At 38.2% G+C, this 16709-nt stretch overlaps 1 protein-coding gene across 1 annotated transcript; it reads right to left on the bottom strand.

Annotated features, from left to right (window-relative positions):
- Positions 1-2554: 2554 nt before the first annotated feature.
- LOC135610263 (F-box protein At5g51380-like) lies at positions 2555-7394 on the bottom strand. Its single transcript, XM_065104561.1, has 2 exons — positions 5867-7394; positions 2555-3072 (listed from the first exon to the last, which is right to left on the bottom strand). The coding sequence occupies exons 1-2, from the start codon at positions 7042-7044 to the stop codon at positions 2817-2819; spliced, it is 1434 nt and encodes a 477-aa protein (XP_064960633.1). The 5' UTR covers positions 7045-7394; the 3' UTR covers positions 2555-2816.
- Between the last annotated feature and the right edge of the window lie 9315 nt (positions 7395-16709).

Raw genomic sequence — 16709 nt, forward strand, 5'->3', positions numbered from 1 at the left:
CTCTGTTATTCATTGATGATTTTAGTAGGAAAACACGAATCTCTTTCCCGAAAGAAAAATCAAAGGTTTTTGAATCATTCAAGAAATTTAAAGTCCAAATGGAAAATCAAACTAACTATACTATCAAAGTCTTACAAACTAAATATGAAAAATAATTGAAGAATTTTGAAAGATTTTATGAAACATATGGTATTTAAAGACCATTAACATCACTCTATCCCCTCAATAAAATAGTATAACGAAGATGATAAATTAAACCATCCTCAACATGGTCAGAAGTTTGTTACAAAGTAAGAAGATGCTAAAAGGGTTTTGGGTGAAGTTCACCTAATGTTGCAACCATTATATGACTAATCTTCTTCATGATTAGTAATATAATATTTATGAGCTAAGTGCCTAATACCATAATATTTTGACATCTTATGTCTTTTAACCCATATCACTTTTAAATAATTTTAAAATATCTAATTATGTGATTCAATAATTTAAGATAAGATATATTAGTGGCTTAATTGAATTATGATTAAAGATAATGACTATTAATTTTAGAGATTATCTCGATAGAAAAGAGCTCTTTAAAACTCTCTTTCTAAACCATCTCCTCTCTATAGATATATGACTTTGTTACATCGGATTAATAATGTTACAATACTATTTATTGCCTAATTATAATATTATAGATTTTAATTCTGACTAAATATTACTTCTACTCTAAATTTTTAACGAGTGATATGAGAGTTGATAAAATATAAATATCTTAAATCATAAAAAAAATTAGATATATTATAATTACTTTAGATTTTAAATTAATATTCAAATGAATCAATGCACCTATCCTTCTGCTTGCCTGCTTGCAGGCTATGCGCATCAACTCAAGCCACGCGGGTGGAAACCGCAGACGGCGGAGACGGAGGGACTGTGAAGGGGCGGGCGTCGAAGGAACGGAAGTCGCGGCGGGAGAGGGGCGTCGCGGAACAAGTCGTCGCAGGAACGATCACCGCAGAAGGCGAGGCGCGGAGCTGGTCAGGCATTTCTCTTTTGCTCCGCGGAGCAGCGCCTCAGGCGGTTGAACTTGGCCGCACGCTTGGCCACAGATGGCGACGACGAGGGCGATGGGATTCTTCGCCATGTTCCTTCGCTGGCTGTGGGTATGCCGGCAGCGAAAGTTGCGTCGGACGACGGTGCAGCGTCGCTGCCAAGACGGTGGGGAGGTGATTGACCGTGCACACCGGGGCGTCGACCGCGGTGAAGTCGCGCGTGAATGGCTGAGGTGACAACCTAATTTTGGCCCAAAACCCAATTTTGACACAATTGTCCTTAATTTTGCCCTAAATCTTTACCCAGTTGAGATTGGCCCAATTGGTTCCCATGTAATTAGGCCCGACGGGAGGCCCAATTAACATAGGCCTCTGTACAGTATTAAAGAAAATGAGATTATTATTAATAAATGTTTGTTAACTATATCAAAGGAGATCTATAGTATACTTTTGGGTTGAAATAAATATTTAGGACATGATTACACTTATTTTTCTAGAAATTTAGTTTATTTTGGATTGACAACATACATTAAACAAGAAAAACATGTGTTGTCAATGACCGAATATGATTATGCTAATCAAGGATTATGTTTGATAGTTATTATAGTTATTTTTTATTAAATAGTTTTATATAAATAATACTAAAGATAAATTAAATAAATATTATTTATAAATTATATATTTTAATTTTATTTGATTAGTAGCTATGGAAGTGCCATACACAATAGGCTTAATGATGTGCGAATTATATTATCATTTGCAAGATTTATAGGTTTTTAGGTTTTATGAGTCTAGTAACAGCCAAACTGTCATAGATTAGTAACAGTCAAACTGTTATTAAAAAAATATATTTATAATTATATATATAATTAGAATATTTAAATAATTTTAAAAAATTAAAATAATTATATGATGAAAAAGAATATACTATGTTTGCTCAGTATGAAAAATATTCATTTTCTATTGAGTCCTCGCATCGGTGGAAGTCTCATCTAATGTATGTGTATAAGCTACAACTTGATGTAGTTTGAACGAGGTTTATAAATTTAATCCTCCGGATAACTATTAACCTGCAATGGCCTGCATATATTTTCTCTTATGCATTTTCCTATTTATCAGGAAAATTGTCAGGATTCTGCAATGAGAAAGTAATGAAAATTATTGTTTGGTTCTACTTTCTTAATCTTCATTGTTTTCTTTTATTTAGCAGCAGGAATTCCAAATATGAAATAGCTCATTCTTGATGGTGATTATAGTGTGCTTGTGATAGATTTATTGGGATCTAGTCTTGAAGATCTATTTAACTTTTGCAGCAGAAAACTCTCGCTAAAAACTGTTCAATATTGGGAATATGCTTGTAAGTTTAGCTAGTTAAGTCTCTCCTACACAATTCGCCATGAGTTGGGCTGTTGTCTTCAAGATGGACAACAATGAAGATAGAGTCATATGTAATTTGATGTGTAGTATGTTGAGATGCTGTAAAACCATCCTCTCCTTGTACATGGATAGCGAGGACACACTATAAGTTAGTTTTTGATGCTTCACATACATGATTAACGATGAAGCACTTTGGTTCATCATTCTTCTCGTGTACATGAAATGTACAACACTACTTTTGCATGCTACACCACAAAATGATGGTTCTATATCAGTTTGGAAACACAGGTTTCTGCTCAATTGGTTCACAAATCTTCTACAACCTCTTATTGACCACTGGGTTCAATTTTCTATTCCTTTGGAGGAGAGGGAAGGTATATGAACGGACCACTATCTGAGACTTCACAACCTTCTGAAAAATCTCGCACCCTTCTTCGCCATGCCGGTCCCTGCAAGGGCAGATTTACTATCTGGTCGCCACTTTAACTCTTTGAGGACTGGGAACAGGCTTGATAGAGCAGGAGATACTTCGCCATCCTTTATATTGTTGCACGAGATGACGGTGAGTCTCTGCAAATCCATCCAGGATAGAACTACCGACTCGAAACCTTCAGTTGTTACAAGCGAGCATCCTTCCAATGAGAGAAACTTCACCCTCCTGCAGAGAGAGCATATGAAAACCCATCTATAACATTAACATATAAAATGAAATCAAAGATACACGACGAGAGGCCCATTCGAGTGTTTCATGACGAACAAATGGAAAAAAAAATTTAATGTTTTAGATATCAGTCTTTTATAGCTTGCAATAACTGTTTGGAAAAACAGTACCAAAACAAACACATACACAGACTTAGCAAGCATCAAACGAATATGCGCCCACACATACACATAGAAGCAAGAGCCAGGCATCAAATAAATGTCACATCAATCTTTTTAGGCATAAAATAAGCTGTAGCTGGCTGATGAAGCCATAAATCAGATACTAAAACTAGTGTTTTGACTTTTGATTGCACTGGACCAGCTACTAAGGGTATATGTACTAGTACACAATAGGTTCCGTAATTTTAACGCTAGAACCATCATCAGCCACATATTAAATCCTCTTCAGAAATATAACATTTTAAGCAATTTAATTCAAATCATAAGCAATTATCCACATAAAAATAACCATTTGGCCACTTTGCCCCTCCGTGAAAAGAATAGATAAAAATCCTAATCAATGGTATAAGAAGTGGGCCATTACACCCATATAAATTGATTGAAGTAGGAAAGGATAAGCAATAGTCAGATCTTATAAGGGTAGCATCCCAAAGAAATAGATCTAATTTTATCAGTTAAAAGACTGACCAACCATAAAAGCAGCTATAAGATGTCGTGAACACAGAAAACTGAGACACCAGCTTCTAAAATTGGGATTTCAAGCATGATTCTGGTATCAATAGCCACAGCCATTTTACCAATCATACATCAAAATCATATAAGCAGATAACAGATTCCTTTTCCTTTCTTTTTTTTTTTTTTTGCATGGATTGATGGCTGCCATGGCCACAGTGGTGTCTGTAAGTTTTACTAGGACATATTGTATTAAAAAACCCAAGTAGATATTGTAAAATGGCACACATACAAAAGCAACAGACATTCAAAATCATTCCTATGTCCATCTGCCTCCATAAACCAAGATGTCAACATAGTGAGAAAGTGATAAGGTGATCAACAAAAACAAAGAATTAAAAGAAAATATTAACTATAATCTAAAATGCAAAAATAAGATGGTCCAGTACTCATCTGGATCAGCTCAAACTGGCCAAAACTTAACAAAACCGCCCAAGTCTGACTGATTCCTGGGCAAATTCGATAAATACACACCTTGGTCTAGCTGGTTGTCCAGTTTCAATGTTTTGATCTCGATACAATATAAACAGATGACTAAAACATTTGATAACATTTTTCAAACGTTTAGAAGTACATCATTTCTAAATTCAAATTTTTCAAAAATAATAAGCACCATAAATTGTAGACATGTATTGTTTCTTCATCCAAATTCCACCATAAAAGTACATTTCTTATCTCAAAAAAAAATTAAAAAAAGAAAATACATTAAAAACAAGCCAAATCAAATCCATTCGGTTCCATAGAAGTTTTGCAGCATGTACATACTTCAGTGGTTAAACTTGTCTTTTCTGTTTCTGACAGTGAGGACTAGCCATGTGAATTGATGCAACAGTAAGGACTTGGAGAAACACAAATAACAATTGCTTTTGACCCCGAACCCAGAAAAGAAAGCAAGTGGAGTTATCAATACAACTAAAGGGGTCAGCTCTTCAAGTTCAAAATAAATGGATCAAACAAAAAAGCTGCACATATTTGAATATAGTTTCTGCATACATACACAAATTGAATCAATTGACGAGTTGGAAATTCTTCAGTTACATCAAACCATATACAGTAACTTTGTGTGTGTGTGTGTGTGTTTATATATACACACACACAATTATAAACCATATTTGGCACCACTTGAAAGTGATTTATTTATCCAACCATTCCAACCTTACATCATTGAGCAGTGACTTAGTTCAAAATGTAACTTTAAACCTATTACAACTGCATCTATGTGGAGAAAACAATTTCCCTTACACTTAGTTTAAAGCTGCATGAGATAAAGTGTACTTATAAAAGCAATCGATAGAAGCCTTATGTAATACCCCCAATTAATCTCACATCGGAAATGGATAAAAATTAAGATTGACTTATAAGGGTATGATGAGTGTACTACGATAACTCCAGCTTAAACATTTTGGTCAGTCGAGTCGTGACATTTGGTATCAGAGCCGACCTAGTATTTGGACGTGGACAAAGACTAAGATTGACTTATAAAGATCTGATGAACTGATAAATCAAAATAAAAAATGATTCAGGATGATGACTGTTACCACTACAGTATAGGTGACATAACAAATAGTCACCAACAGGCAATTAAACTCCGACGATGAGTTGTGTTACAGCAAGGTTCATATGGTAGCTCCCTGGCAACAACACCAAAAGGTGCACATTGTGCTGCACTGATCATAAAGGAGATTGGCAGCCTGTGTGCCTTAACCATGACTGGCTGCTAATCTGCTGGCAATTGCAAACATCAGAAACTTGAAGTTTCCTCAGTGGCAAAGTTAGCTGAGCGGTCCAGGAAAAATAGTCTAGGAGTGAAGATATAACTTGGACCAAATTTGATCTTCAGCTTCTGTAATGTGCTTTTCTATGACTATGGAATCATACAGTTTCTGGCACATCATCAAAACCAAGAAATGGCAGCAATTACTGTCATAAAACGACAGAAAATTAGGGGGTAAATCTAAGAAACATGCATACCTGCAAATGCTAAAACGAAGAAATGGCAACAATTACTATCATAAAATGACAGCAAATTAGGGGGTAAATCTAAGAAGCATACATACCTGCAAATGCTCACAAGCGCGAACATGTTGCTGTCCAACCCCCAACAATTTTCAAACACAACATCCCTAACTGCCTCGCACACCATAAATAGTGCTTGTAAGCTTCTTTTATCCCGCAGCTGGCACCGCTGCATCTGCAGCGTCTCGATGGCCGGGCATGTCCCGAGGTGCTCCGATGGCCCTGGATCAGCATCTATCCTCCTACAGCTCTGCATTCTCAGCGTCTTCAGGTTTCCGCAGAAGGATAACGCCGCCAGCCAACCATCGCCCATCCGGTGGTCGGAGATCGTCAATTCCTCAAGCATCATGCAGCACCGCCCTATGGCAGAGATCCCGTCGTAGCTACCCTCACACCCACTGAGCTCCAGCTTCACCAGCCGCTTGCACCCATGGGCCAGTATGGTGAGCCCAATGTCGGTGACGCGAGGCCCGCAGTAGAGCCCGTCAACGGATCCCACCAGCCGCAGTATCTGGAGGTTCTTGAAGGCGAAGATGGGGCGGAGGGCGAGGTCGGAACACCGATGGAGCTCCAGCTCCTGCATAGTGTCGCACCCTCCAGCGATCGCCATGAGGCCGGCCTCCGAGTCACTGGCGACGAGGGAGAGCTTCCGAAGGCCAGGGCAGCTGCGGGCGACGGTCTCGAGGCCGCGATCGATGACGTCCGGGTCGAGGAAGCAGCACTCACCTACAGGAGAGTCGGCGTTGGTGTCGACCGTGACAGAGAAAGGACCCCAGGAAAGCAGGACGCGGCCCCTGGCAGCTACGGACGAAGGGGACGCGAAGGAGCCAGGGACGAGGTCGAGCTCAGCGAGGTCGGGGAAGCGGAGGAAGAGGCGGCCGCGGTCGAGGAAGGACCAGTCGAGGAGGGTAAGGGAGTGGCGCAGGCGGCCGACGAGGCGGAGCCATCGCTTGCAGACGAGGGAGGCGGGGAGGCGGAGGGGGTCCGGTACGGCAGCGAGGATGCGGAGGAGGAGCTCGTCGGAGAACAGCGCGGTGAGGTCGGCGCCGGCGCCGGCGCCGCCGTGCCGCTGACGCGGCGCGGGATCTTCTATGGTAGGGGTTTGGTCACTGAGCTGCATCTTGAAGACCACATGCTTGAGGGGTTTGTCAACGGCGGCGGCAGCGAACCAAGTGTTAGGCCAGCTCCTCAGGCGGTTGTGGTAGTGGGCCTGGTACATCAAGGGTTCCGGCGAGAGACTGCGGAGGCCGCAGCGGGGAGCAGGGTGCTTCCCCTCTGAATCGCCATCTTATCTATGTGCCAAAGGGGCGCGTGCTGCTGTTCGTTTCCCCTACCTTCCGTTCAAGCATCTGGTTTCCTCTCTCTATAGAAAGTGAACGATATACGTCTCTTCAGAAGAGGGCGGGAGGGAATTCGGTGGCAAAATGTTTCACGCTCCGACTGAATTAAACACGACTTTGATCTCCACGGGGAGAAATAGACGCGCAGAAGCGCCTTGTTCTTCTCATGAGCTTAGTCGGTCGGGACGGGACGGGAGGGCATGGAATTAAGCAAAAAAAAAAAGAAAAAAGAGAAAGAAAAAAAAAATATTTATATATATATATATATATATATATATGCACGCATCTAATTCGGGCATAACAAACAAAACAACACTTCCTGACCCATTCGTGGCGCACCCGCCAGGTTATCCAGGATGCCCGTGTGGGGAGGGACCCACGCAGGAGAGTCAGTGGAGACCGGTGGAACAAAAATTTTCCTGTAAACGGTTTTAGTTCTTGTTGTTATGTGGCGGGACTTCGTTTGTTGACGCGTCAAAGCCTAGCCCGTCTTTCTTTTATCCATTTATTAATTGTAGAGTCTTTTTATTCAATTTTTCTAAAAATTTTAAAAATAATGTTTTTAAAATTTATTTTATATTAATAATTATTTATTATTTTATATTTTAAAAATAAATAAAATAATATTTTACTTTTACAACTCCTCATGTTATTTTTTTTTATCTATATCTTTTTCAATCTTTATTATCATCAATGTCAATGTTCTTTATCGTTAATCATTATTTTTTAATCTTATCTCTCAACTCATATTTATCTCGATCATCGTCTCCTAACCTATGCTCTTTATTGTTAATCATCGTGTTTCGACCTCATTTATCGCCCCCTTGATATTGTCTTCTAAGGAGGAGAAAAAAGAATAAGAAAAGCAGGAAGAAAAAAAAATAATTATTTATATTTAATTATAAAATGATAATTTTAAAATATTAAAAAATTTAATATAATAATCATATTATTTCTCAATCACCAGAACACAAGACTATGACTTTGGACAATTGGTGGGAGATAATTACCGGAACACCCTCAAGCTGGATCGAGTATGCCGAACGGACGGCATGGATTTGTGTTGAAAACACGCTCTCTTTCCGCTGCCCTTTGGACTTCCCCCCTCTCCTTTTAACAAAAGCAGACAATGAAACAAAAAACGATGTTAACCACATGGATAAGTACATATATAATTAGATTATCTAATTTTAATACTAAATATGCATGTTGAGTGGAGGATTGATGATTGATGTGCGAAGTGATTAATTTTAATACTAATTATTCGGGGTTTCAGTAAGAAAAGGCTCGAATCCCCTTGGCCGCCCTTTCGCTTTGGGGACGAGGACGACTGTACATGGACACACAAACAAATGACGTGCCAACTGTTTCATGCCCATGCCTGGGATTTTGAATTGCAAGGGCACGATCCCAAAATTTATTTCAAATGAGGGAGGAGCCACTTTGCGCCACCCGTTGAGTTTTGTTGACAACGGATGCATTAAATCACATCTTGTTAAGAACAGGTGGGTACTTTAAATGTCACCGAGTCAACTGGACAAGCTAAAGACAGACCTATTGCGACCACATGACATGAGAGTAAGGCCACTACTTACCTGACATGAGAATAAATATTGAGAGGATCGTGAGTAGCTCTGCGGTGGTAAATTACCCTGGAAATTGAGTGCACCGATTTTTTCATTTCACCCTGGGGAACAGAATCCATGACAATGAAGTCAGATGGAATCAACATAACTTGCGAATAATACATGATGGAAGAACATGATATTGGTCGACAAGAACAAGGACTAAATGAGCACCATTATGAGGTTTAACAATCATTAATGTGGTTGTTGCCTGTTTAGGCTAGCAAAAGCTTCTTAATCTTCTCATATTTTATTTAGGTCAAGAAAAAACTCAACCCCGAGGTGCAGCCATCAAAACAGTGGACACATTTATGGGTCGAACGAGTTTAGGTTGGTCCAGTGCTCAATGGCTGAGTGAAAAAAATGATTCCACTAGTAACTTCAACTCTGATTGGAGTGGACTCTACTTTAGTGATGAATATCTACTCAGCCTTTAGCCATCCCAAAATCTATAGGAGTTTCGAAGATGAACATCCAGCTCACCGCATCCTACAAAACTGGTTCCAGCTCATAGCATCCTAGAAAACACAGATTAAATGGAGGCTTATCAGGTACATAACCAAATATAACCGAGGAAAAAGGCTGCTGGGGAAGGGATAATTTTTTATTCAACAAAGCCAATAGGGCACATTCCTAGTTATCTAGATTCTTTCTAATTTGATTTTGCCAGGATCACTTTCTGATCATCTGATTGTGCAACAACATATCAAGAAAACAAAAACTTAGATATGCAATAGGAATACAAAAACATATGAAAATCATCTCTGTTTACAAAGTTTAGGAGAATCAACAACTGTAGGAAAATCAAATAAATTGGGGAGAAAAAAACTGTGGATTTCTTCTTGATTTTTTTAAACCAGACAGTAGTAAAGAAAATGTTCTTCTGTTTTCTTTCCTTTCGTTTTCTATCAAAGGAGACATGTAAGTTTAAGAGAACTAACAATGAGCCTTTCACATCATTGCATCTAGACTGCTATGGAATTCCAAGCTTAAATTGGAAAAAGAAAATGTTCTAACATGAAAAGAATTTTCTTTAGCAAAAATAAAATTTGTCATGGTAGTGTACCATAACAAGAAGTACCATGTGGCAAACACAATAAATTATGCTATGGGCAATGTCACCATGTAATTGTGCTAGGTTTTTCTTCAATACCTAATTGGATCTAAACTATATCATTATGTTCCATTTCTTTGTCCAAATTTTAGACATCTATAGCCATGAATGACTGTTTCTAGTAATCTCATCAGCACAAATAGACTAAGTGAAAACTCAAAGAATTCTTGACCTGCAAGCCTGAGATCAAGATAATAATAATAAAATTCCCTGAGACCAAGTAATATGGATCAAGAAGAGGCATAGATAGAATAAATAGAAATTCAGTACCTAATTGGATCTAAACTATATCATTATGCTCCATTTCTTTGTCCAGATTTTAGACATCTATAGCCATATATGACTGTTTCTAGTAATCTGATCAGCACAAATAGACCAAGTGAAAACTCGATGAATTCTTGATATGCAAGCCTGAGATCAAGAGACTGATAATAAAATTCCTCTAAGATCAAGCAAGTTGGATGAAAAAGAGGCAGAAATAGAATATTAAGAACACACAAGAAACAATTAAGGGGAAAAAATTAACTAGTATTGTTAATCAGTACAGACATTATCTGGATTGCAGTAACAGAAAGATTGAAGACTCGACGGAAAGCCTATATACTTAGCTGTTTAAAATTTTTAATTTTCCAATCAAAGCTACAAATTGCAGCGATAAGCCCGTCATCATTCATCCAAGCAACGGGATATCAAAATGACTACATTACTAAGAAAATATGACATCTAAATCACATACTCCGCACTCAACAAAGAAACAAACAAGACAAGAGACAGAGAACCGACATCAAGAAAACAAAATGCACGCCAGAAATCAGCACAAGAAATCGATAAAAGGGGGGTAAGTTTGTCGATGACGCATTAAAGATTTGGACCAGGGTATGAAGTATGCCTGCATCCCATCTTCATGGAATCTTTCAAAGAGAACGCCCTAGCTTACATAGGGGTGTCATCGTCGCACCCATTCCACCTACGGAACAAACCCGATTCCCTTTAATGCACAAAAGAATTCAAGAAAAAAAGAAAGGGAGAGAGGTTGCAATCAACGCGTACTCCCATTCTGGCAGGCAATATAGTTGACCCAATCCCCGAATTCGATCTCTCGAGCCAGCGGCGGCGGATGAAATTCTCAAGGAGGATTCTTGAGAAGATCCCCGCTTCGGATCTTGCGGGGTTCCCTCGCTGCTCGACGAAAACCCTAGAGTCGACCATGGGGGCTCTCTGCTAGAACGATACACGGGAGGAGGAACGCAAGGAGACGCGTCAGGCGAGGTGACGAGGGAAGTGGGAAAAGCGGAAATACGGAATATGAAAGAAGTGAAGAGCACCAAAGTGCAACGGGGAATTCTCGAAATATATAGAGCGCCGTTAGAGCCGTTGGGATCCGCCGAACGGCTTCAAAACGATTTGGAACAAAGAAAAGGATAATAAATAAATAAATAAAAGGCAAAATTGTACATATAGATATCCTCCAAATTTACTGGCTTTTTTATTATTCTTCTAAGATTTAATTTTAGCAAATATATCTATAAGGAACTATATATATATATATATATATATATATATATATATATATATATATATATATATATATATATATTGTATGTCGAATTTGTGAAAGAAAAACTCCTAACTTTGAGAATTTTTAATAAAGGATTCCAACTTTGAAATTTTTTGGTAGAATGCCCTTCGTCACATGAAAAGATCATTTTATTTTATCTTCATCGGACGCACCACCATCTCCGTTCGTTGCCACCCCTATTTTTGAGTGGGTCCCTTCGCCGTACTTAGTGATAGAGGCACAACCTCCACGACCTTCCTTTCTTGCCAAGAGCAAGGCCTCCGCCTTTGTAGGACCCACCCAACAACGAAGGCGCAATGACCCTCGATGGTTGGCATGCAATGTCATCATCAATAGGAACAGCTAACACATCCCCCCACCAATTGATGGGATATAAAGTGGAATAACCTTTGTATATTAACAAATACTAGCAGGTCATGATATGCAGCGGAATTAATGAAATCATAATCAAATAGAACACCAAGATATACGTAGAAAACCCCTCCAATATGAAGGGTAAAAACCACGGGACAAACTAGAGATAATCCGCTATGAGAATAATGAATATACAAATCTCAATCTCTTGCCCTAAACCCTAGCAATAATCACAAGAGAATAATTGGGATACAAGGATCACGTCACTGTCCACAATATCTAAAACCTCCCTAAGTAATCACAGCAAGAGCCTATTGTAGATTTGATCTAACCTGAGATGAGAACACTGCTAGATGATTAAGAACAGTCTCTCTGCGTTGTCCTTGTTTTCTTCCTTTTCTTTCTCTTGTTTTTCTATCTTTTTCTTCTCCTCTTTTCTGCTGCGAAGATCTCTGATATTGCTGCCCTCGTTGTTACCCTATTTATGGAGTTTTTGGTAGCCACCACCCCCCCCTAATGTTAATTAGGGTTAGGTTAAGAGGGGGTGAGATGTGGGCTGATAAAGCCCGCATTGGGCTGTCAGCCCAACACCAACGACATAGGTGCAACAACCCCTATCGAATCCCACTGGACCCAATGATAATGGCGCAACCTTTACGGGGGAGGAAAGGGGGCAGCCTATCCATGCCCACAACCTTTGTCACCAATCATGGAGGGACGAGACAGTCTTCATGCCGTCGATTATTAGTGAGGAAAGAGGAGGTGTGCCCTCGCCATTGCTCATAATCCCTTGTCATTGTCAGCCACAAGCGAGGATGATGAGAGTGAACTTTGCATGTAACCTCCATCATTGACTATGGAGATGTCGTAGAGGCTATACCTCCATCACTGATCCAATGAGGATTGTTGTATCTCCATCACTAGATGGGTCAGTTACAGAGGAGTAGTCAATACAACGAGAGAGGTGACTAGTGAGTGGAGGCATGGCCAGGGGCTTGATGGGAGTGGTAGAGAATGGGGACAAAATGACTATTTTGAAAAAAGGTGAGCTATGTAAAAACTTTTGAAAATTTCTTAAAGTTATAAGTTTTTTTACGAGAATTCACCCTATATTCTATTAGTTAATTATCATTACTCCTTGAAACTACCATATTGTTGTAAGTGGTATTTTAGTTAATTCATGCTTTATGTATTTATAATTTTAAATTGGTTAATGATAATCATTAAATATGAGTAAGTTGAGTTTTTTCATCCATGTTAATCGGAAGAAGCTTATGTTAAAGAATCTTAATATTTGAATGATATACATATATATATTATATTAGATTTTATAAGGACAAATAAGTTATATCAAATTTAAATCAAAATATTCAAAAATCCCCCTAAAATGAGAGGGACTTCCATTATAAAATCTATCAAATGTTTTTTTTTTTCACCCCCATAGATATTAGGCTTTATGATACAAAGACTTGATTATCACTGTAAGTATTAATTTATATGGTATTCAAGTTTGATGATTCATCCACTCGATATCAATTTTTGAATGAAAAGTTAAATGAAGACGAGAACTTTCATAAAAAGACTAAGCATAAAATCAAAAGCAAACAACTTTTATTGCTTATAAAGCTAAGTACTTATCTATAAGATTTAAAACAATGAAATTAAAAACATGATAGGTTATCTTTAGATAAAATATAGATGCTCTCAACAATTTATGTATCATGGTTGATTTTGATCTCCTCCTCTTTTGCTACTAGAACCTCCTCATGTGGTTCAAACAACAGGTAGCAAGCAGTAGGCTTTGGGGACTTCTCATAGTAGTTGGATGAAGTTTTGATGTAGAGCTTTGGCCTTTGGAACATTGAATAAGAAGGTTGCGGCTAGATGATGGGGTTGTAGTTGTGCAAAACCCTCCCTCTCTCTTTTCTCCTCTCTCCTCTCTTATAAGACTAGAAAAACTAGGGTCGACTGGGCTTTGCTAGGGACTTCTTTTGGTTCTCTTTAATCCTTAAGGTTTAAAGACTTTCCTTATAGGGCTGTTGCACTTCTAGCTACTCCTATTTGAGTAAGGACTATCCTAATTTAAGTCCAATCAAGATTGAGATTAAAATAAGTAGTATTTTCATAGCTAAATAGGACTTTGAAGCTTCAAGAGCCCCTTCAACATAACTTAGCCAGTTTGATTGAGAGCTATTGAGATCCTCCTTAGTCATAACTCTCTCAATTAAACGATTGATATCCCGTTGAATCTTGTTTAGTGACTTCTTCTCTCTCCATCTATAGTTTGAATGTTTTATTTTGGTTCGTCGATATGGTCAGTGTCATCATACCTGACCATGTCATATACATGCACTATTTTGATAGGGTTCTCTATCGACTCGAGGACTTTATTAGACTTCTTCGGGCTTCGAGGTTACTACTATCCCTTTTGGCTTCTACTCTTCTTTCATTATGTTGGAAGAAGGCCTTGGTTCTTTGTATGTCGAAGTGAGAGCCATGAGCTTTCGACGAGCATTTACCATCCTCTTTGCTTGGCCGATGAATATCAAGTCTTCCGTTGAACCAATCTCATCTCCGATGACGAAGAATTTCCTTCTATCCTTCTGGAGTTTATACTTCTAGGGTTAGTGAAAGTAAACAATATTTCGATCTAATAAATAGATATTCCAAAGATAACTTGATATATATCAAGTGGAACCATATCACACGATCACCTCATTAATGAATTCCTTTGTAATGGCAAAGTGAATCTTAAATTGTTGGTTGATCTTCGTCTCCATATCATCATAAAGCCATCCAAGATGATATGGGTACAGGTGCGATGTCGTATCTATGTCGAGCTTCTTGACTAAGCTCATTGAGATAAGGTTCTTTTGGCTTCTGAAGTTAACGATCGCATCAATGACCTCATGTTTCACTTAGATCTTAAGAGTGAATAATTCTTTTTGAATTTCTAGATCGAGGGTTGGATTTGAGCTATAACCTTCGGTCTAAACATTAGCAATAGACTCAAATTCGTATTTGATCGTTCTTCGACCATTATTTTGGGAAGAGTTCTTTAGGTAGCTCCCTTTAGCCTTCTCTGCAAGCTTCTTAATACAGGTGTGGTTCGTTCTCTCGATCACCATTGTCATATTATTAGTGATCTAAAAATCATATAATCTAATGAGACTCCATTCTGCATGAATCTGTTCATAGAGGCCAATGGGTGTATTTCATCATCGAAGTAATTGTTAAGAAAAATTTCGATTATCACCGCTTGTTGTCAACACTTAATGGTGTATTCATGCATGAAATAGTTCCTTCTTTGGTTTAGTTAATGTCACTTCCTTCGTCTTTTTTTGAGATACCCTATATGGTAGAATTATTCTCGTATAAGCCTTTTGAATTATGTTCATGACATGTCTTCCTCGCTATTAGTTTAAAGATAGGCTTTCTACTATACAAGTATGTGTTCAATTAGCTTGAGTCGATAAGCAACACCCTATCCTTATTGTTGTCGTAATATAGATCAAAATAAATATTAAGTTGATCTATCCATGAGTCTAATACCTTAGTATTGATTGAGCCATCATAGGAGGGTATGTTAATATGAGCCTCGATGTGATGGGATCGAGTTCTTACTGCAATGTTATGTTCAGTAATATCTTCTTCGTAGTTACACGTCTTAGATAGAGACGACTCTCTCTCCTTTGTTGTGACACTATTTACTTATTTATCTTTAGCTATAGTATTATTTTCGACTTGCATCTAGCCCTTGACGTTCTTCATATGCTGGGCCAATTATCGACATCTAGGCAATAATGCTAGCCAAGATTGTTGGATGGTTGGCTACCATCTCATCGATGTTTCTTCCTTGTAGTGAGTGTGGCTTAGACTCCAACTCCTGTAACTCTTCTTCAAAAGTTTTGTATCCTTGCTTTATAATTATCATCCATAAGAATGTTGCTCTGATATCACTTGATCTATATAAAGTTCGGGTTCGATGATCTGTCAACCGATATCACTTTTCGGATAGAAGTTTTAAGAAAGAAGAGAAATATAGCAGAAAAACTAAGTATAAAACCAAAAGAAAACAACCATATTGCTTCTAAAGCTAAAGTGCTAACTATCAAACTTAAAACTATGACGTTAAAAACGTGATAGAAAGCTCATGGATGCATAAGAACATAGGTTGTCTTTCCACAACACATAGATGCTCTCGGTAGTTTGTGTATCATGATTTGTTTTGATCTTCTCCTTCTTTTTTATCGTTGGAGCCTCCTTCTGAGGTTTAAATTGCCAACGGTAGACTTTGGGAACTTATTAGAGTAGCTGGATGAAGCTTTGATGTAAAGCTTTGACTATTGAAACTTATATATAACCCTCCCCTTCTCTATTATCATCTCTTCTCTTCTTTTTTTTTTAAGTTGAAAAAGTTATAGTCGATTTTGGCTTGCAAGAGACTTCTTTTCGTTCTCTTTAGATGTGAGCACACTCTTGTTTTATAGGCAGAAGAGTACCCTAAATCTTTAGGATTTAAAGACTTTTCTTAAAGGATGCTAGCGGCTAGGACTTTCCTTAAAGGACGACGATACCCCTTTTGCTTGATGGTTGCTGTTATTTGAGTAAAGGCTACACTAATATGAGTTTGATCATGATCGAGATCAAAGTAAGTGGGCTTTTTAGGATCAAATAGATCTTTGAGGCTTCAAAAGATTATGCAATAGATATTTGAGAATTAAGATTGACATCAGTTAGCTTTTTAGGATCAAATAGAAGGCTTCTAAAGGTCATTCAGCTTGGTTAGTTTGATTGAGAGCTGTTGACATCATCATGATCATGCATCTATTTGACTATTTTATCATCAAATTTTAATAATATGATTTTTTT

Source organism: Musa acuminata, chromosome BXJ2-4 (assembly GCF_036884655.1).
Source record: "Musa acuminata AAA Group cultivar baxijiao chromosome BXJ2-4, Cavendish_Baxijiao_AAA, whole genome shotgun sequence".
NCBI lineage: Eukaryota > Viridiplantae > Streptophyta > Magnoliopsida > Zingiberales > Musaceae > Musa > Musa acuminata.